The sequence below is a fragment of the Nuphar pumila genome, chromosome 17 (assembly GCF_984573655.1).
Source record: "Nuphar pumila chromosome 17, dmNupPumi1.hap1.1, whole genome shotgun sequence".
Lineage (NCBI taxonomy): Eukaryota > Viridiplantae > Streptophyta > Magnoliopsida > Nymphaeales > Nymphaeaceae > Nuphar > Nuphar pumila.
The window spans coordinates 9108050-9128954 of record NC_143265.1 but is presented as its reverse complement, the minus strand read 5'-3'; the positions used below and the strand labels follow the sequence as shown (position 1 = coordinate 9128954).

The window sequence follows — 20905 nt, the reverse complement described above, 5'->3', positions numbered from 1 at the left end:
AATCATTTCCTTGCCCCAATGTCTTAAGTTCTTGTTTCAATTGATACCCCCGAACCCAAATGGATTGCGTATAAATTTGTTTCAATCCCCATGCATCATTAGCTGCCTCATATTTTGTAATATTGACTATAACGTTTTGCTCTACAAAGCCCAAGAGTCATGATTTTGCTTTGTCATTGTCCTTCTCCCATTTTACGATGTCACTATCATAATTCACATCAACCTTTTTTGACTTGGGTTTATTACCATTCAGATACCCTGCATACCCAAATCCGTTGACCATAGTTCTTACAAATTCAGCCCAATAAGCATAATTTGTCCCATCTAGCTTCACAGGGATAATCTGAATAGTATCCTTCTCGATCTCACAGCAACCCCCAAACTACAAAATAGTAGCTGCACAAGAGCAACAAGCACCGAACAAGACCACAATATGCAGTTTACAGAACACTTAATCCAATTAAAGTGCCAAGAATATTGATATAAACCAACGCCAAATAGCCACATGTCACTGGAAGAACCAAAATCAATAAGATGCAAAAAAACATATCGAAAAATCCTCATAATAGTTTTTTTTCGGTGACAGCAACCCCAAACTAACAGTCGACACTCAAAAACCCTCCTAATGATGAATATCGAAGCTGTTAAACCACATCAAAACAGCCAATATTCTCAAAAACAAGATTACCGCCTGAAATAGATCCTTAAAGAATGCTTCAAAACTCAGCCAAATCATCTCCAATGATGATAAAATCACTCTTGATGGATTTCTATGTCAAAAACGACCCAAACACAACTATCTCTCCAACCAGAAACCCCGCGATTTGGACTAAATCATCAAAATCCCCAGATCTGTTAATTGTTCACCGCTATTATAAAATATTCAAAAAAACATAGAAATTCCAATATAACTCCTATCGACGCAATTCTTGGTTTGGTGTACGCCTAAACTCAAGAACTATCACTCTTACCTCACTCAAAGCAACCTCACTCAGCCGTAATGATGATGCTGGCATCAACAGCTTGGCACAAACTTCAAGGTAAGGTCAAGAATGGAGTCTCCTTCCTTCCCAACCAGATGACAAAACCTTGGAATCTCTTAGCCCAAATATGGCTCTGATACCATATTAAAGAAAGAACAAGAAAAAGCTCAAAGAGGAAGATGAGAGGAAGCATAAGAAAACTTCATGGAACTAAATAAGAAAAAGTTGCAACAATATATAGTGCTGCCTTTACAATACAACAAAAAATAGAGAAGTATAAGAATACCCTTATAACTAATAAAATGTACAAGACAAAGAAAAGCAGTACACCAACAATGATACATGTGTTACATCTCCCATCATACCCATCCTGAATTTCCTAGTACGAGCATAAAAAGTGCAGCCCAAATAATATTTGGGTCCTGAGCAATACGTGGGCCGAGTTTGGGTTCTTATTTTTTGCTCTGACCCGAGCCATGCATTTTATACATATTTTAAATAAAAGTAGACTCGGATCCAGATTTGGGATTTGGTTTTCGTGACCCGGCAAAACCCGAACCCTATGATTTGTTATTTTGGTAGGTGCAGGTACACCCTAATGGGTCGGGTACCAGACCCATTGACAGCCTTTGGTGCAGCATTGGCTAGCACACTTAGGGACTACAATGTGCATGTCCTTCCCGTTGGAGGATATATACTAGGTATACATGTTATGTCTTTTCTTGGGGAGGGGTATTTTTGTCATTCTTAGTCTACTACTCTCCGCTTTCTTCTCGAACTTCATCTTTGGCTTCTTCTTTTCATTTTTCTTTTTACTTTTCTTACTCTTCTAAACTATAAAGTTATAAACAATGTAGAACCTTAGGTTTTAAGGTGGTAGTAGAGTCGGTTTGAGGGTCTAAAATTTGAGAGTTGCTTCTGTCTATAGCAAGTGACATCAGTCGTATACTACACAACTGGGAGGGTAGAGCCCCTCTTTTCTTTTGGTTCCTTTTACGTCAGTTCGAGGATGATTTTTGTTTCTAAATCACACGATTTGGACAAGATATGAGAGATATACGAATGTTGTTATTTTCCTATCGTCGTGCCTTTTTCAAATTTTTAAAAGATTTGAGGATGTGAAGCCTCTTAGTTCTGGTCTATGAATTAGACTTGTTTGGTATTGGGGGTTAGAATGTCTTTGAACCCTAAAATTATGATTTCTTTCAAAATAGTGAAGATTGAGTGTCATTCAGTTGTTGGGTTGGACCACAAACAGAAGTATGTGGGATCAACAACCTTAGTGTGTCTAAATTGTGTGAAGGGTAAAGGTGAAACTGTACAATGATGTTTCACAAGTTTGGCATGCAAGGAGACCAATTTCTCTCCTTCATTAAAGAAATGGAAAGTTATCCAATAAACTGTGATGAAAAAGGTGCCCATGTGGGGAATACATTAGATCCTAAAATCTTTTAGGAACTCCAAATAATAAGGGTGAAGTTTGACAAAACTAATTATCTGAAGTGGGCTCATTTTATAGAATTGGTTGTTTCTGTTGAGAATAGGTGGTTTTAAGTAAAGTTATTTTACATTAAGATGCTATTTGTAATTTAGGTTTTAGAATGGGGCTTTATTGTAATTATGTCTTTAAGCCTCTCTCTATTTTAACATAGAGAGAGGCCCTAATATCGATATGTTATTGAGGTTTTCTGTGCAGCCGTCTCTCTCTCTCTCTCTCTCTCTCTCTCTCTCTCTCTCTCTCTCTCTCTCTCTCTCTCTAGGATCGAGTCAGGTTTCTACATGGTATCAAAGCCATCGCCGATCGTGGGAGCGTGATCGAGTGTGATCAAAACTCGGCGTGGGAGCGTGATCGTGGGAGCCTCATCTACTGTTACGTGGGAGTGTGATCGAGTCTGATCAAGGCTCCCACGATTGTGGAGGCCATCGTGATCGTGATCAAACTCCGATCCAATGAGTAAAAGAAATCAATAGAGCGATCAGGTCAGCGATGTAATTTTTTTTTGATCTGATGACAGATCTGGTCGTGTTGTGGGTTCGTGGATGCTTGTTGTGGGTTCATCGCCTCCTATTTTATTGTTTGTGACTACCTACTGCTTCGGTGGTCGTTCCTGCCGTCAGTCTAGTGACTATCTGTTGAGAATGTGATTGCTGTTGGTAAGTCTACATATGGTTGGGGCCCTGTTTTTGGTTATTTTGATATAGCTGCTATGGGAAATTGACTGTTGTTGGTACAATTTCCACTGAAAAAGGTCGTGGCTTCCTGCTTATTTTTGGGTAGCAATCCAACACGTGGTGGTGTTGCTCGAAAAAAAAAATATGAATGACTTAGTGCCGAACTGTATATGTCTGGGGAGCTGCCCCTGTTATGAAGAAACAAATTACTGCTGCATATGCAGAAGTCATGTTAGTAGTGAGTCACTGAAGTGCTGAATCATTTTTCTGTTTGTGGGCTGCTGCTCACTACTGTCGTGGGTTTTTTTTTGTTGTTCGTGAGTGAGCAACTGCTGATTGGAATTTCAGTTGGCGTGTGAGTGTAACACACGGTTGTTTATCCTGTTTAGTTTGGGGATTGTCCTGTTTTTCTTGGAATTTCAGTTGGCGTGTGAGTGTAACACACGGTTGTTTCCCCTGTTTAGCTTGAACATTGTCCAGTTTTTCTTTAACCAGAAGTATGGCTGAAACTTCGAAATATGATTCAAAATTGGAACATATTGGAGAATATAAGGCATTTGCCAATCCATTTTCGTACGATTCGTCTGTAAGGCTAAATGAAACTAACTATGCCAGGTGGTCCAGAACATTTATGATGTCGGTATCTGGACATCGTAGAAAACATATCTTGTTGGAAGATGAACCCACTGAAAAGGTGGGAAAATATGTTACCTGGGATGAAGATAATGACATAGTTATGTCATGGATTATGAATAGTGTCGAACCCCATATTGCAGATGGTTTAATTTATTATAATACAGCCAAACAGATGTGGGACAATCTTCGAGATACATACTCACAAGAGACTAATGTGAGTCGTATCCTACAAGTCGAACAGGAAATATACAATTTACAGCAGGGAGATCAAACCTTGGCCCAGTATTATGCCTCCGTAAAAGCTGTGTTTGAAAGACTTAATGCTCACAGACCTCTCTGTTGTTCGAAACAAAAAGATCATCAAGAACAAACTATGGTTGCTAGGTTTCTTACAGGTTTATCTTCAGAATTTTCTGTCGCAAAAGTACAAATGTTGACTGGTTCGGATGTACCTACTCTTGTTGAGGCATATAACCGTCTAAGCAGACTTGCGATATCTCTTCCACAGTCTCAGCCTGTGACTCAGTCATCTGCCTTAGTTGTCTCATCTGGTTATGGACGTGGAAAGCTTCAGAACATCAGAGGACGAGGTCGCGGACGAGGTGTGGGAGGCAGAGGAAAGCTTCAATGTACATTCTGTGGAAAATCTGGACATTTAGAAGATCGTTGCTGGGATAAGCATGGCCGACCAACCTCTTCTTCATCAAAGTCATATGTTCCTAGAGCTAATACTACTTCTCTCGAGGCAACAAAGGCACAAGAAAATATCTCTGCAAGTGACAGTAGTATAACCCTCAGTCGTGCTGAATATGATGAGTTGATAGCTCTTCGTCCTTTGAGTTCTCCCTCTCCTGTTGCTGGTGTTGTCTATTCAACCGGAGATCTTCTTCATCCGACTGACAGTAAGTGGATTATTGATTCCGGTGCATCCAGACATTTGTGTGGAAATTCACTTGTTTTTTCAGATCTAAAGGATATTAAGGCTCAGCTTGGAGTCTCATTAGCCGATGGGAGTACCTCCCCGGTTGTGGGTCAGGGAAATATTTCTATATCCCCCTCATTACAGTTGAAAAATGCTCTTCATGCTCCAAAATTTCCTCAAAGTTTACTTTCTGTGAGTTGTTTTGTAAAAGAACAAAACTGTAGAGTAATATTTGATCCAATGGGTTGTCATTTTCAGGATTTGCTGACAGGGAAGAAGATTGGTAGAGGCTATGAAGAAAAAGGAATCTACTACTTACATCATCCAATGGGTACTGTTCATGCTGCAGTGGAACATTCATTTAGTCTTGTTCAGTGGCATCGTCGTCTTGGTCATCCTTCATTGTCAAAGCTTCGTTCGGTCTTTCCTCAGATTCCCTCCACCACATCATTTCAGTGTAAAGCATGTCAGCTGGGCAAGCATCATCGAAGTTCGTTTCCTTCGAGTCAGAGTCAGTCTAGTAATAAAGTCTTTGAACTTCTTCATGCAGATGTATGGGGTCCTAGTAAGATTCCTACTAGGACTCAGTGTCGATACTATTTAGTTATTGTTGATGATTTCTCTAAGTTATCATGAGTGTTTTTAATAAAGGAACGATCTGATGTTCCAAATATTATCAAATCTTTAATTCTTGAAATAAAAACTCAGTTTGAATCTAGTGTCAAGATTGTTCGCACTGATAATGCTCTCGAGTTTAAATCAAAAAGTCTGTTACAGTTTTACCAAGATAATGGCATCCAACCACAAACTTCCTGTGCCTATTCATCTCAACAAAATGGGGTGGCTGAGCGAAAACATCGTCACCTACTTGATGTTGCCAGGACCATTATGATCCAATCAAATGTTCCTGCGTTATACTGGGGAGATGCAATTACAACTGCTTGCTATCTGATCAACCGCATGCCTTCCTCTTCTGTGGGTGTTCAAATTCCAATTCATATCCTAAAACCAAATACCCATCTCTTCTCCCTCTCGCCCAAAGTGTTTGGATGTGTTTGTTTTGTACACAAACTTGGCCCTGACCGTGATAAATTAGCTGCTCAAGCTACAAAATGCATATTTATTGGTTACCCCAAAAATCAAAAGGGATATCGATGTTATGATCCTACTTCTCGCCGAGAGTATGTCAGTGCGGATGTATCTTTCTTGGAATCCACTCCATATTACTCTAATACCGGTTCCCCGCTGCAGGTTGATCCAGCTGAGTCATGTCCATTACCTATACCTCCTTTTCCCTTGGAATCCGTGCCCTCATTCCCGAACCACACTTCATCCTCTTCCAGATTTCATAATCCTCCATTGGTATATGTGCGTAGAGATCCACTTCCGCAAATGCCTCCATCTTCCTCTTCCCCTGAGGTAAGTTCTACTGACAATATTGATCTTCATGATGATGATAACAAACCGATTGCTCTACGAAAGGGGACACGACAATGTACTTTATATCCCATGTCTCATTTTGTCTCAGAAGCCAGAATTGGAAATCAGTTGAAATCTTTTATTTCAGCTTTATCTGCTGAAGTTATTCCTCTGAACTATCAGCAGGCAGAGCGTGATACTCGCTGGAAGATGGCTATGCAAGAAGAAATGGATGCCTTAATATCTCAGCATACTTGGGATCTAGTTGATTCCTCAGCAGATGCTGACATTGTTGGATGTAAATGGGTATATACGATAAAGTACAAATCTGATGGTTCAATTGAACGGTACAAGGCCAGATTAGTAGCCAAGGGCTATACTCAGACATATGGTATTGATTTCTTTGAAACTTTTTCTCCTGTTGCACGGATGGGTACCATTCGTCTTGTTCTCTCAGTAGTTGTGCAACATGGTTGGAACCTGTACCAATTAGATGTGAAAAATGCATTTCTATATAGGGACCTATCTGAGACTATTTACATGCAACAACCTCCAGGATTCGAGGTTGAGGGGGAGTGCCTGAAGGTGTGTAGATTGAAAAAGGCAATTTATGGCTTGAAACAAAGTCCTCGTGCATGGTTTCAGAAGTTGTTTGAAGTGATGTCAGGTTTTGGCTTTAATAGTTCAGCAGCAGATCATACACTATTCATAAAGAAAACTAGCTCTGGCATAGTCGTTATGGTGGTATATGTGGATGACATCATTCTTACAGGTGATGATGTGAAAGCTATTGAAGCCACAAAGGCTCATCTTCAAAAACACTTTGTTACAAAAGACCTTGGTTCACTCAGGTATTTTCTGGGTATAGAAGTTGCCAGGACCAGTGAAGGGATGGTTTTGTCTCAACGGAAGTATGTTCTTGACTTATTAAAGGAAACAGGAATGTTGGGAGCTAAACCAGCAAATATTCCCATGGACCATAAAGTTCAGTTGTTTGAAGAAGGGTCAAAACTGGTTGATAGCAAAAGTTATCGCTCCCTAGTTGGGAAACTACTGTATGTAACTGTGACCAGGCCTGATATTGCTTTAGCATTAAGTAAAGTCAGTCAGTTTATGGACAAACCAACTGAGGTACACTGGAATGCAGCTATTATGATTCTCAGATATCTAAAATCTTCTCCTGGAAAGGGGTTATTGTTCAAGAAAGGTGGAACTCTGAGTGGCCTATTCTGATGCTGACTATGCAGGATCTGTAGTAGATAGAAAATCTACCACAGGATTTTGTGTGTTCCTGGGAGACAACTTGATCTCTTGGAGAAGTAAGAAGCAAAATGTGGTTTCTAGGTCGAGTGCAGAATCAGAATATCGGGCTATGGCCCAAACAGCTGCTGAATTGATGTGGGTTCGTACTGTTCTTCTTGATCTCCAGGTTAAGGTTTCCTCTCCCATGACCATGATATGCGATAACAAAGCTGCAACATATATAGCGAACAATCCTATATTTCATGAGAGAACAAAGCAGATTGAGGTTGATTGCCACTATGTAAGGGATATGGTTCAAGCGGGTCATATCACTACCAAATATCTAAAGTCGGAAGACCAAGTTGCAGATATATTCACAAAACCTCTTGCCATACCAAATTTTTCAAAATGTTGTGACAAGCTGAGCATGATTGATATCTATGCTCCAGCTTGAGGGGGAGTGTTGAGAATAGGTGGTTTTAAGTAAAGTTATTTTACATTAAGATGCTATTTGTAATTTAGGTTTTAGAATGGGGCTTTATTGTAATTATGTCTTTAAGCCTCTCTCTATTTTAACATAGAGAGAGGCCCTAATATCGATATGTTATTGAGGTTTTCTGTGCAGCCGTCTCTCTCTCTCTCTCTCTCTCTCTCTCTCTCTCTCTCTCTCTCTCTTCTCTCTCTAGGATCGAGTCAGGTTTCTACAGTTTCAACAAGAGGCAAGCAAGGATACCTCACTGGAGAATTGAGGAAACCTGATGAGAAAGAGCATGACTAAAATGTGGGGGAAATAAAATGCACTCGTGATATTATGGTTTGTAAAAGTATCTCCAATAAGATACTAAGATCAAGACCTTAATATTCTTAATAATAAACCCGCCACGAATGCACAATAAGAACACTTTAGAACACTTGTGCACAAAAGCACAACTCACAAATAACCCACAAATGCGCAAAGGCATAAAAATAATGGAATCAATTTATTGAGCACTTGGGCTTTGACTCAAAGCCATGAAGAAATACAAAGGGGAGAACCCCTATTTATAAGAACACAAGAGGGGCCTTGGAGGGGCTCCACTCATAGACGTTGGAGCCCCTCCAACGGTCACAAATGTGACCGTTGGAGAGGGGCCAACGTCTATGTTAGTGGGCCCCCGAAGGTACCTTTTGGTACTTTACATAAAAGAAATAAAAGAAAATAAAAAAACAAAAAGAAAGAAAATAAAAACAAATTTACAATCACATCCATAAAGTGAATGTGCGTAAAACAGGGAAAAAGACTAAACTACCCCTACGGCTAAACAAATAGAAATATATATTTTATATATATAATAAGTAGATACATATACATATATATTAATATATGTATATGTATTACCATATATATATAAAATATATATATTACATTATATGATTATGTACATAATTTAACACCCCCCCCCTCAAACTTAAGGCAGGATGACTGAGAGTTTGCTAAGAAGGAAGTTGAAACGCGGAGCACACAAGGCTTTAGTGAAGAAATCCGTCAACTGATACTCGGACGTGACATATGGAAGGGCAATGATTTCTTGGAGGTACGCCTCCCGAACATAGTGAAAATCCATCTCGATATGTTTGGTTCGCTCATGAAATGTGTGATTTTTAGCAATATAAATCGCACTTTTGTTGTCACAGCATAGCTTGGTGGGCCCTTCAATTGTGATTCCCATGTCTTCCAGCAACTGATGAATCCAAACAATTTTCATGGTAGTAGTCGTCATGGCACGATATTCAGCTTCAGTTGATGAGAGAGACATCTTTTGCTGCTTCTTGCATCTCCATGAGATCAATGAGTCTCCTAAGAATACACAAAAACCAGTGGTGGAGTGACGGTTATTTGGGTCACCTCCCCAATCAAAGTCAGTATAAGCAATTAATTTTAACTCAGAAGAGGAAGACAGAAAAACTCCCTTATTAATAGTGTGCTTTAGGTATCTCACGACACGTAAGATAGCACCCATGTGAACAGAAGTTGGTGCATGCTGAAACTGACTTGCCGTATGCACCGCATGTGAGATATCTGGTCTGGTGATACTTAGGTACATCAACGATCCTACTAGCTGCCTGTAGGGAGTAGGATCGGTGAGAGGAACACCATCATCAATCTTCATTTTAGCTCCTACTATAGCAGGAGTTTAACAAATTTTATCGTCCGTAATACCTGACCTGTCAATAATCTCAGATGTCAGCTTAGTTTGAGACAAAAAATATCCTCTATGAGAGTATACAACCTCAATACCCAAAAAATAAGTTAAGAAACCCAAGTCAGACATTTCAAACTTATCCTTTAAAATGGATTTTATGCTTTTAATCCCGTTAGAATCACTCTCAGTTATAAGCATGTCATCTACATATAGTAGCAGAATAACAATCCCTGCATTAGATTTTCTAACAAACAAAGCAGTATCAGTAAAGCAGGATGAAAAACCATTATCTAACATTACGGAGTTAAACCTATCATACCAAGCCTTGGGAGCTTGTTTTAAACCATAAAGTGTTTTCCGAAGGCGAAGCACTTTTCCTTTAGGAGATTCCATTCCAGGAGGAGCATCCATATATACTTCTTCGTTTAGATCTCTGTTTAAAAAAGCATTCTTAACATCCATCTGATAGATGTTCCATTTATTGATTGAGGCAATGGTTATAAGACATCGGACGGTGACCATCCGAGCTACCGGGGCAAAGGTCTCCTCATAATCAATCCCATATTTTTTACCATATCCTTTAGCAACTAAGCGGGCCTTATATCTCTCAAAGGACCCATCACTCTTAGTCTTGACTTTAAACACCCATCTACACCCTATTGCTTTCTTGTCTTTAGGGAGGTCTTGAAACTCCCATGTCTTTGCTTTCTTTAGAGCTTCAAGTTCATTATTCATAGCGACTATCCATTCCGAACAATTTTGTGCTTCCTCGAAGTTCCTAGGTTCTATGTAAGAGTGAATGGCGCTTAGACAGGCTCTATATTTAGGCGAAAAGGACTCATATGAGATGAACCTAGAAGGAGGTCTTCTTAGTCTTTCGGTCCTACGAAGGTTTTCTTCACTCGAAGGTGTAGACTCATTATCATATCTTTCGAGGGCACTTCTGAAAGTATTCATATCTCTATGAGAGTAGGTTATGGGATCTCTATGTGGTTCTTCACTGATATGTTGATGAAGTGTTGAGGACTCAGAATGGGTTTCATTATTACTTAAGTTATTTTGATTTGATTCATCATCACTAGTATCATCATCATCAGTCAATAAATCAAACAGAAATGAATAGTCAATATTCTCGTTATTAGTTTCGAGTTTTTCGAAACCACTAATATTTCCAAGAAGCTTACATTTCTGGAAACATAAAGTTTATCACTTTTAATATCATAACAGCGAAAGCCTTTTTGAGTTTCAGAATAACCAAGAAAGGCACACGGAATGGCCTTAGGAGAGAGTTTGTCATTTTTATCAGTAAGGACAAAACATTTGCATCCAAACACCCTTAACCTGCTGTAATCAGGTTCTTTTTCGTATAATTTTTCAAATGGGGAAATCTTGTTCAAGTTTTTAGATGGAAGTCTATTTATGAGATAGACAGATGTAAGGGCTGCCTCAGCAAAAGTTTTTTCAGAATATTTTGTGAAATGAGCAAAGTTCGTGTTGTTTCAATAATGTGCCTATGTTTTCGTTCCGCCAACCCATTTTGTTGGGGGGTTTTAGGACAAGACTTTTGATGGAGAATTCCATAATTTTTAAGATAACTTTTAAATTCATTGGAAAGATATTCTCCACCCGAATCGGTTCTAAGAATTTTTAAATTTCCATTGAATTGATTTAAAACCATCATATGAAATGTTTTAAAAGTTGAGAAAACTTCATGTTTATGTTTAAGAAAATATATCCAACTAAACCTAGTGAAATCGTCCACAAAGATAACATAGTATGAGAAACCTCCCTTAGATATCACCGGAGCCGGACCCCATACATCGGAGTGAACAATTTCAAAAGGTCTTGTTGTAAACATGGATCTTTGAGAAAAAGGAAGACTTCTCATTTTTCCAAGAATACATTCATTACAAACAAAATTTTCATTACAAAGATGCTTAATAAAAGGCAAATAAGATATTTTAACAATGTTGGGATGACCCAATCTCTTATGCCATACATGAATATCTTTGTTTTGAGCAACATTACAAAATTGATTCTTGGGAATTTTAAGAAAATCAACATAGTAGAGGTCTCCTCTCCTAGAGCCTTCCCCAATCAACTTCCCGGACTGGCGATCCTGTATTTAACATTTATCAAAAGAAAACTTTATATCGCAACCATGGTCCGAGAGTTGAGAAACGGAAAGTAAGTTTAAGTTTAGTTTTGGTATAAGACGAATTTTTGGGATAAAGAAGTCTTGTTTTTCAAAATTGCCCATTCCTTTAATTTCAAGAAGTGTTTCATCCGCCGTTGAGACAAAAGATGGAAGAAAATTTTTAGAATAATCAGAAAGAAAACAAGGACTTGGAGTCATATGAAATGAAGCACCGGAATCAAGGAGCCAAGATGTCTTACCGAGGGAGGATGAGGATGAGGATGACATAGCGGCTCCAGAAATGCCTCCTTTGAGAATAGGTTGAAGAGCATCCATAATTTGTTGAAGCGAAAGAGACTCAGTTGAAGACGAAGGTCGTTCCTCTGATTGGGATGCTAAAGCCGCGGCAAGAAATTTCTTCCATTTGTGACAAAGGGGTTTGATATGCCCCGGTTCTTTACAAAAATGGCAAGTTAATTTTCTATAGTCTCTCTTGCCATATCGATCATTTCCTCCTTGCCCTTGATTTTTGAAATGGGGTGGTTTGTAGGTTTTCAAATTATTTCCGGGTCTTGACACGGCATTAACCACTTCATAATCACTTTGAGAAGGTGTAGCAAGGATACTTGGGTTATTTCTACTAATCCCCATACGTGTTTCCTCACCACTTAGCTTGGTGATGACATCTTCAATAGAGGGAGATGTGAAAGCGGATAGGAGAGAGGACCGAATTTGCTCAAATTCGGGTCTAAGACCATTTAGGAAGTTGAAGAATCAATCTTCCTCTAGTTGCTTGTGTCTTAATTCAATAGCTTCTCCACTCCATTTTGGTTCGAGCATAGCAAGCTCGTCCCAAATAGATGATAGTTCGACAAAATATTCCCGAATAGACAAATCATTTTGTTGAAGGGTCAAAGCTTTCTTTTGGAGATAATATTTGTGAGATAAGTCCCTTAAAGTATACATTTTTTCAAGGTACAACCAAGCTTTGGAGGCCCTTTTAAACTTAATGATGTTGGCATTGATCTTGGTTTCAACGGATGAGAAAATCCAAGATAAAATTTTGAAGTTCTTCATTTCCCACTCATCATGCTTTTTTGAATATTCTTCTTGGGCCTTTTGTCTATCTTCACCTTCAAGAATCTTAATATCCCATTTCTCTATGATAGAAAGTTTGGGTTCGGGTTCCGATATGGAACCTTGAACGTATCCCCAAAGGCCTTTCCCCTTGATATGGGCTTCCATATTGCCGGCCCAAACATGGTAGTTCGAACCACTAAGTTTAAACCCAAGGGAGAAGTGAGAGTCTTTTTCACCCATTAGAGAGGTAAGACGATAGAAAATAAAGCGTACCTTAAAAATTTTTCAAACTTTTCTTGACAAAAGTTGCTTCTAAAATATTGCCCGAAGTAGATGATTTACTCCAAAACTTCACTTACTTGAGGGCACGATTTTTGAGGTACTTCACAAGTGGCGGGACGCACGATCCTCCTCCTTCAACCTTGCTCTGATACCATGTAAAAGTATCTCCAATAAGATACTAAGATCAAGACCTTAATATTCTTGATAATAAACCCACCACGAATGCACAATAAGAACACTTTAGAACACTTGTGCACAAAAGCACAACTCACAAATAACCCACAAATGCGCAAAGGCATAAAAATAATGGAATCAATTTATTGAGCACTTGGGCTTTGACTCAAAGGCATGAAGAAATACAAAGGGGAGAACCCCTATTTATGAGAACACAAGAAGGGCCTTGGAGGGGCTCCACTCATAGACGTTGGAGCCCCTCCAACGGTCACAAATGTGACCGTTGGAGAGGGGCCAACGTCTATGTTAGTGGGCCCCCAAGGTACCTTTTGGTACTTTACATAAAAGAAATAAAATAAAAAAACAAAAAGAAAGAAAATAAAAACAAATTTACAATCACATCCATAAAGTGAATGTGCGTAAAACAGGGAAAAAGACTAAACTACCCCTACGGCTAAACAAATAGAAATATATATTTTATATATATAATAAGTAGATACATATACATATATATTAATATATGTATATGTATTACCATATATATATAAAATATATATATTACATTATATGATTATGTACATAATTTAACAACTTCAACCTATGGTGCCAAGTATAGCGGAGATCTCCATGTACTTTCAAACAACATGAAGTCAAGGAGGTTGCAAAGAAGGTCTACTCAAAGAGGGAAAACAGTAGAAAAGAACGAGAGGTCCCTAGAAGGGGAAATGTCAGAGGTGTATGGAGAAAGAGAAATTAGAGTGCACTTATTGTGGTAGGTCCCAACATGTGAAAGAACAATGTTGGGATCTTAGAGAAAGATCCAAGTTTCAAACAAGTGAAGCCATCCACCTTTTTAATTTGGGAATTCTTCAAGAAAAAGGTGTCAAATACTCGAAAGCAAAATTGAGGTCCTAGAACTTGAAAACAAGAGTTTAAGAGTGAGAGTAGGAGATTGATGTCTACATCCTCTTGAGGGGCCAGGGTCCATTCACATATCACATTAGTAGTAACGATGTCTCCTCTCATTCACTTTATAAGTAATGGATTATTAATTCAAGGGTCATGGATCATGCAACGGGAAGGAAAAATGTCTTAGCAAAATATGTTTCTTTCCCTACTAGTAATCCTATCAAATTGGTCAATGGTTCTACCATCCCCATGCTTAGCAAGATAGTTGTCCCAACTCCCTTGTTCAGCTTGGCCTCAATCTTACATATACCTACATTTTCTATGAACTTGCTTTCAGGTTAACTCCCTAACAAAGACCCTTCATTGCTTTGTGAGTTTCTTTTGTAACTATTCTGTTTTCCAAGATCTAATGACACAAAGGGTCTTTGGTCAAGGTATGAGAATAAAGACCTTCATATTCTTGATGAATCCAATGCAATGGCAACACATTGCGTCATGACCACGACCAAAGACCCTCCGTGTCTTTAGATCCTACAAAAAACACTTCCCAAAACAGCTTTTGATCAATCGGACTGATACCTTATAATTCTATTAAGTTCACTCACAAGTTTAAAGATTTGACTTCAGATGCATTCAGCTTAAAGTTTTAAAGGCCAACAGTCAGTTCTTTTCAGGATAGGTATTTAACAATTTACGTCAAATTCATAGGCAACAGTCAGAATCATGTTTCCACCAAGGTTGCCAGAAAGGAAAGTGTAATCAAGAAGCAATGTGGGAAGCAGAAGCAAAAAATGAGAGACTATAAGTAGGGTTGAAGTGGCAAACGAGTTAATAGCAAACACTTAATAAGTGAATGAAAAAATTTTATTAGAATTTCATAACATTTCAAGAAATTATAGAAAATATATACTGCTTAAGATTTATTCTTTAATTAAAATAGATCAAATATTATTATAGGAATCACAATTCATTAATTATGTAGTCTGTTCTTTAGTGAAAATTCAATTCCTACATTGAAAATCTGACGTACTTGGAAGCATAGTCACAAATATAGATCTTGGCTATATATCAACAAGTCAAATCTCGAAATAATAGAAGTTGCATTGATAAATCTCTAGAAAATCTCAGCACTAAAAAATATAAGAAATAACAAAAATAAGTAAGAAAAAATATGTTAAGATAATAAAGTTATTGTAGAAATGTAAATAGAAGAAAAAAATGAAATATAGAAAATAGAAGAAAGAAGAAAAAACATATTTAAAATGTAGAAGAGAAATATAAAAGTAAAAGTGACAAGTAATATCGTGACAATATCGCAATAACTATGAATTTGAGAATCTTGCAATATTTTACCTTTAATATTGTTTACCCATTAAAAAGATAGATATAAGCGATATTTTCAAAACATAACTGAAATCTATGATTATGCTCAGAAGTATGCTTCCCATAGAAGCAAAACTGAGTTTTGGAAATGCTTAGCTGACAGCTTCAGAAGTGGCTTTCTAGGAAGTGAGCTTCCTAAGATAGGTAAAGCTTCTAGTAACCATGGTTTACACCAACAAACCAAGTAGGAGAGCCATTTGTGTGGATTAAGGAGAAAGAAAGAAATAGAGAATGGATTTAGAAAGAATTTCAACTCTAGAAACCAAAAACTTTAGGAACAGAAATAAAGTGATGTTTGGTAGCAGTCCAAATAAAAACACACTACAAATATGAATTGCTTTCATGAGAAAAATTAATAGGGTGATTACCTGAAACACACAAAGGAGCATGTAAGTTCAAATACATTCCAATGTAGGGCAACGCTTCAATAGCTTGAGGAATTGAAAAATAAATGTGCAATTTTGCATGCTTCGATTTCAATGAAAACATAAAAACAAATACTCACCCTTCTGCCCAACAACCAAAGAATGTTGGATCGCATCCCCAGCTGATTTAGGAATCATTACAATAGGGATGGTAATGTCAAGGGAAGTATCATTTTCAGTGCACACCATTTGTTCAAGAACTGCAGCATAGGAGAAACAAGAATTTAAAAATAAAAAGTTCAAATGTCAAAGACTAGTATTAGTAAGAGTAAATTTTGAATCAGAAAAGCTAACCACCATACAACTAGAGATATCATGCAATGATAGAGAACCAAATTTAGTAAAAGCCAAATTTGAAATGACAAGAAATCTACCTTCTATATCATTCATCACAAGCAATCCTGCAGCACCTTCAGCCTGTGCAACTTTGGCCTTAGTTGTGAAGGCACAATCTCCACGTCTGGCCAGGGCAATCAAACCAGACAGCTGCATAGGATACAACATGATGCAAGTAACATGTTATTGCCTAAAGTAAAAAAAATTCATAAGTCCACAGGCGTGATGTTCCAAGATATTGCAATTTAAGAAAAAGATACCACAGGCAAACTAAACGAACCATGAACAGAAACTTAGGCAAATTTCCTACAAAGGGAAAAAAACATCAATAAGACCAGCAACCATCACATTTTAGAGACCAAGAGATTATTTACAAATCTGATCAGTCTAAAGCATGTTATCCCAAGCAGGAATCTTCGCATGGAGTGGAATAAAATCATAGGCCCTCAGTAGGAAATAGATGCAAGATTTACAGAAAGGCTTTTATGAGTTTTTGGTGGAAGTAGACAATTAGGAGCCTCCAAAGCACCATGTGAAGCATACAGGTAAGCATCTGATAGAAGTTGTAGATTGTGATGTTAGCACTATTAACATACACCATGTAAACATGTATTTAAAAAATGAGTAGATAGAAAATCATAACTACAATTCCATGCACATGTCTACATACACACACGCATAGATAATAAAACATGCACTAAATTAGATACAGCAGTATACTTAAACCCCAAACAATCTTCATTACGAAGTGCGACTCCATGAATCCTGCTCTCATTTAACCCTAGATTTAGTGTTATAATTATATTATCTAAATGAACACGTGTCAAAAAAGTGCACTGTTAATTTCACTAGAATTAATGGCGATACATTGCACCACGCCTACATTTCTTTAAATATCAAAGTCATGCCACTAATAATTGGTTGGAGACGTGACACGTGACATGAGAGAGAGAGAGAGAGTATGTGTGTCTTTGTATGTGCACACATGCATGGTTTTGGGTTCAACAACCTTGTGAAGGTCAGAATCTACTCCAAGCCCTTGCAAGAGAAAGCCTGTCGACAGGGTTAAGGATAGTTCCATTCATCACAATTAACAAGCAAGGACTCCTACTCCGTCCCACCTTAAATCCCCCAAGGCCATCAACAGGATTGTTTGGCTCAGATTAGGGTAATGATGCATATCCAACTCAACCAACATACTTCTTAATAGAGTCCAGGCTCGGGTTCAAGTTGAGGTCAAGCCCCTTCATTCCTTGATTGAACCTGCACCTGATTGTGATTGAGTGAAACTCAAATGTTCACTCAAATCTGACTCCATTGTATACAATGATTAAGGCTTCCATATGAAATTTAAACTAACACAACGTGTTATACTATTCAGTACTGAGACAGCTGGTGTAGGCTTCAAATAATGACAAAGGGCCAAAGAAACCTACTATAATATTTCTATATATGTTTAAAATAATACCTTCATGCCATACATTTGAATTTGAAAGCATTGAGAATAAGTCCTTGCTTTGAATGAGATACTTCTCTTTTAGTTGATCCACTGCTTAATTTTTAGTAATACTACAGTCTAAAAGCACGTCATCAAATGTCATACATTATCTGTCCATGCAAATCCCATACACAGTAATTTCCAAGAAACAAAGAAGCTAGAAGCTAGAGTCTGATTTCGAATGGCCAATTAAATAGGCCACCACCATATGTGAACCATAACCAATCAAAAAGCACTGTCTTTAAAATAGAGTTACATGCCTTGCAGAAAATATGTAAAAAATAGCGAACAAGTACTATAGCAATGACATGTATAAGAAGGGAAGGAAAGACCCACTGAAATAAAAGAGACACTGACCTTTGAGGAGGAATTGCTGCAGCAATTTAGTGGCTTTGCCAAAACAGCATTCATTTTTGAAGCCGCTTCCTCAAGACTTGGCAAGGTAGAACCAAAACTAGCGCTAAGTCCAACAATTTCTTTGTCTTCCTCACTATTCACCCAGTTCTTTACCTTAACCTGAAAGGAATAATACATCCTCCAGTCACGACAGATTTTAATTCCTGCAGTTAGAGCTGGTAAACAAGTCAAAGGATCCAAACTCGGATTGTTCGAGCTTGGTTCATTAAATCCCTGCTGGGGCTCATGAACTGAGCCAAGTCTCAGCTTGTTACAAGCCGATCGTGAGCTGCCTTATTTTTCCAAAAAAATTTGTTGTTTAAGTGTTTTTCAAATTTTGATAATAAATATTATAGAATATATACAATACATGTATAAAACATATATATATAGAGAGAGAGAGAGAAAGAGTAGGTGGTAGCTACCTACCACTTTTTCAACCTATTGGTCTTTTGAAGGGGTTTTCCATGTTTTTTCTAAATCTGACTGTACAAATGTGCGCTACAAGCTTAATTTTATAGGAATCAACTCTTGGATCGTCTGATTCCAATGCGCAGATAGGCTTTTATATGGTTTAAAAATCGACAGTAATAAGTTTTTCATAAATATTCAAGGCTTTAAAAGTCAAGTTTTTTATTGAAAAAACATGATCCAAGTGTTGTTTCCTAACAAATCAACCATACCGAACACATTTGCAAGGTCAGATTTGCGAAAAACGAACTGAAAACACCCATTCACTGGTGGTAAGCCAGAAAAGTGGAGTCACTTTTCCTAATATATATATATATATAGAGAGAGAGAGAGAGAATAGGTGCCAATGTGCATGCACTATGGACGATGCTCACACGTCAATATGTATTTTGGTCTTCAGCAGCAGTCGTGACCGCCGCTAAAGGGCCTTTCTGCACGCACAGGGTGCATCCGCGCCGTCCATCATCACGGATGGACGACCCTGGGTCATTGGCCAGGGTTGGCTGCCAACCCTGTTGGCAGATACTCTATCCCTCTCTCTCTCTCTCTCATATATAATGAGTCTATGTAAGCCAAGATGAGCTGAGCTTCAGCTTGCCGGGCCCAATTTCGAACCAAGCTACACAGTCGTCCTGTTTCCAAGCCCTACTTTGCAGTTCTTGTATCAGTTAGCAGATTATTCAAAGCATGACACTAGTAACAATTAGAAAACATAAATCCTTAACAAAAGAACATTAACAAGATATGGAGCAACAAAGATAATTACAGAAAAATATATGTTCTATAAATATATTCTGGAACAGAGACATAAAAGATCAATTGTTTCTCATGGGAATCTTCTTATCTATTCAAGAAAAGAACATGCAAGAATCTCAGAGGAAGGCATATATGTGAATAGAAGAATTTCTGGCGATTAGAACTAAATGTTCAAAAGATAGATATAATTTTTGGCATGAGACTATTAGGTGTCTAACCAATACACGGTGATTAAGATACATAAAGCCAAGCCCTTGAACCACTTGAATCCAAACAAACCACCACGCTCTATAGCTGACGTTTTCGACAGACAGCTCTCACTCTAGCCTTAAACTCCCGACAGTCGGTTCCATCTTTTGGCCGATCTCAGTCTGATCTAGATAGCCCTTTTCTTTAAGTTGTCTTTTTTAAGATTAGAACCAAAGACATAGAGGTTGCTCTGATACCAAATGATAGGTGTCTAATCAATACATCAGAAGGCCTCAGCATAATTGAAGGAGTTCAGTTCCACTCGTCCCCTATGTCATCCCCCATCTTCATACCCCTCCTTGAGATTTCATGATGCAAGTTTTTTTTATCAAATCGGACTCCACATATGTGATCTGTATCATTCAGTTAGTGAATATCGACAGTTAAATAGCTGAAATCTGACTTGTATGTAGGATTTTTTGGTTTTTCAAAAATCAACAGTTGACAAAACAGGACATTTTGCTATTTAAAGAATGACATTTTTTCGTTGAAAAAATACGATTCCAAGGGTCGATTCTTATTAAATCGACTATGGTGAATCCATCTATAAAAAAAAAGCTTGAAATCCCAAGGAGGGGTATGATAGGGATAACACAGGGGATGAGTGGAACCGATTTGCAATTGAAGTGCGTAAAGTCAAGCCCTTAAACCACAAGGATTTTCAGAGAGAGACCATCCATGGATGGAATGAGATTTAATGAAAGAGATGGTTTCATGTGATGCTAAATAACTTCCTCCAGCCCTAAAATCATCGTACCATTTGGAAGTCGTTGCGGCAGACGGGAGGCTTGGGGGCGGCGTCGGTGGAGCCGGAAAGCGCGAGGAAAGAATGAACAAGAAGAAGAAAGGAAACGCAGAGGAAACGGGGAAGCGCCATCGATTCCCCCCTTCTCCTCCTCCGGATGGGAAAACCCTGATCGAGCCCCCGATCGCGTCTTTTGGGTTCAGGGAGCTTCGGGTTTCCCGGCTTCCCCGTGAATCGCGGATTCGCGCCTTTTCTGCCACTGCATTTCCGAAACGAGGGGGTCGTCCCTCGTCCGGGTGCTCGTGGAGGGAAGAACTGAACCGAATCACGCTTGAAAAAGAAAAGGGTTTTTTAATAATTCAAATTCATACCTAGAAAAATTGATAATTTCAAATCTATACTGGTTTTTTATTTTATTTTTTTATTTTTTTTATGACCACAAACAAAACCTCACCGATAAACAGGTCACTTAATGGGCCCACCCCTACGAGGTAAACCCCGAATACG

The 20905-nt window shown here is 38.2% G+C and overlaps 1 protein-coding gene across 3 annotated transcripts in view; it reads right to left on the bottom strand.

Moving 5' to 3' along the window:
* LOC149811576 (signal peptide peptidase-like 2) overlaps positions 1-20682 on the bottom strand; it is a 96592-nt gene extending 75910 nt beyond the window's left edge. For all 3 annotated transcript variants that reach the window (XR_016428511.1, XR_016428512.1, XM_089993113.1), the window contains exons 1-4: positions 20411-20682; positions 18139-18297; positions 16322-16433; positions 16028-16147 (exon numbers count right to left, since the gene is read on the bottom strand). Coding sequence is in view for 1 of the 3 variants with exons in the window: in XM_089993113.1 (XP_089849239.1) it covers positions 16028-16147; positions 16322-16433; positions 18139-18297; positions 20411-20530 (511 nt within the window). In the remaining 2 variants the exon portion in view is untranslated. The remainder of the gene's footprint in view (positions 1-16027; positions 16148-16321; positions 16434-18138; positions 18298-20410) is intronic.
* Positions 20683-20905: the final 223 nt, after the last annotated feature.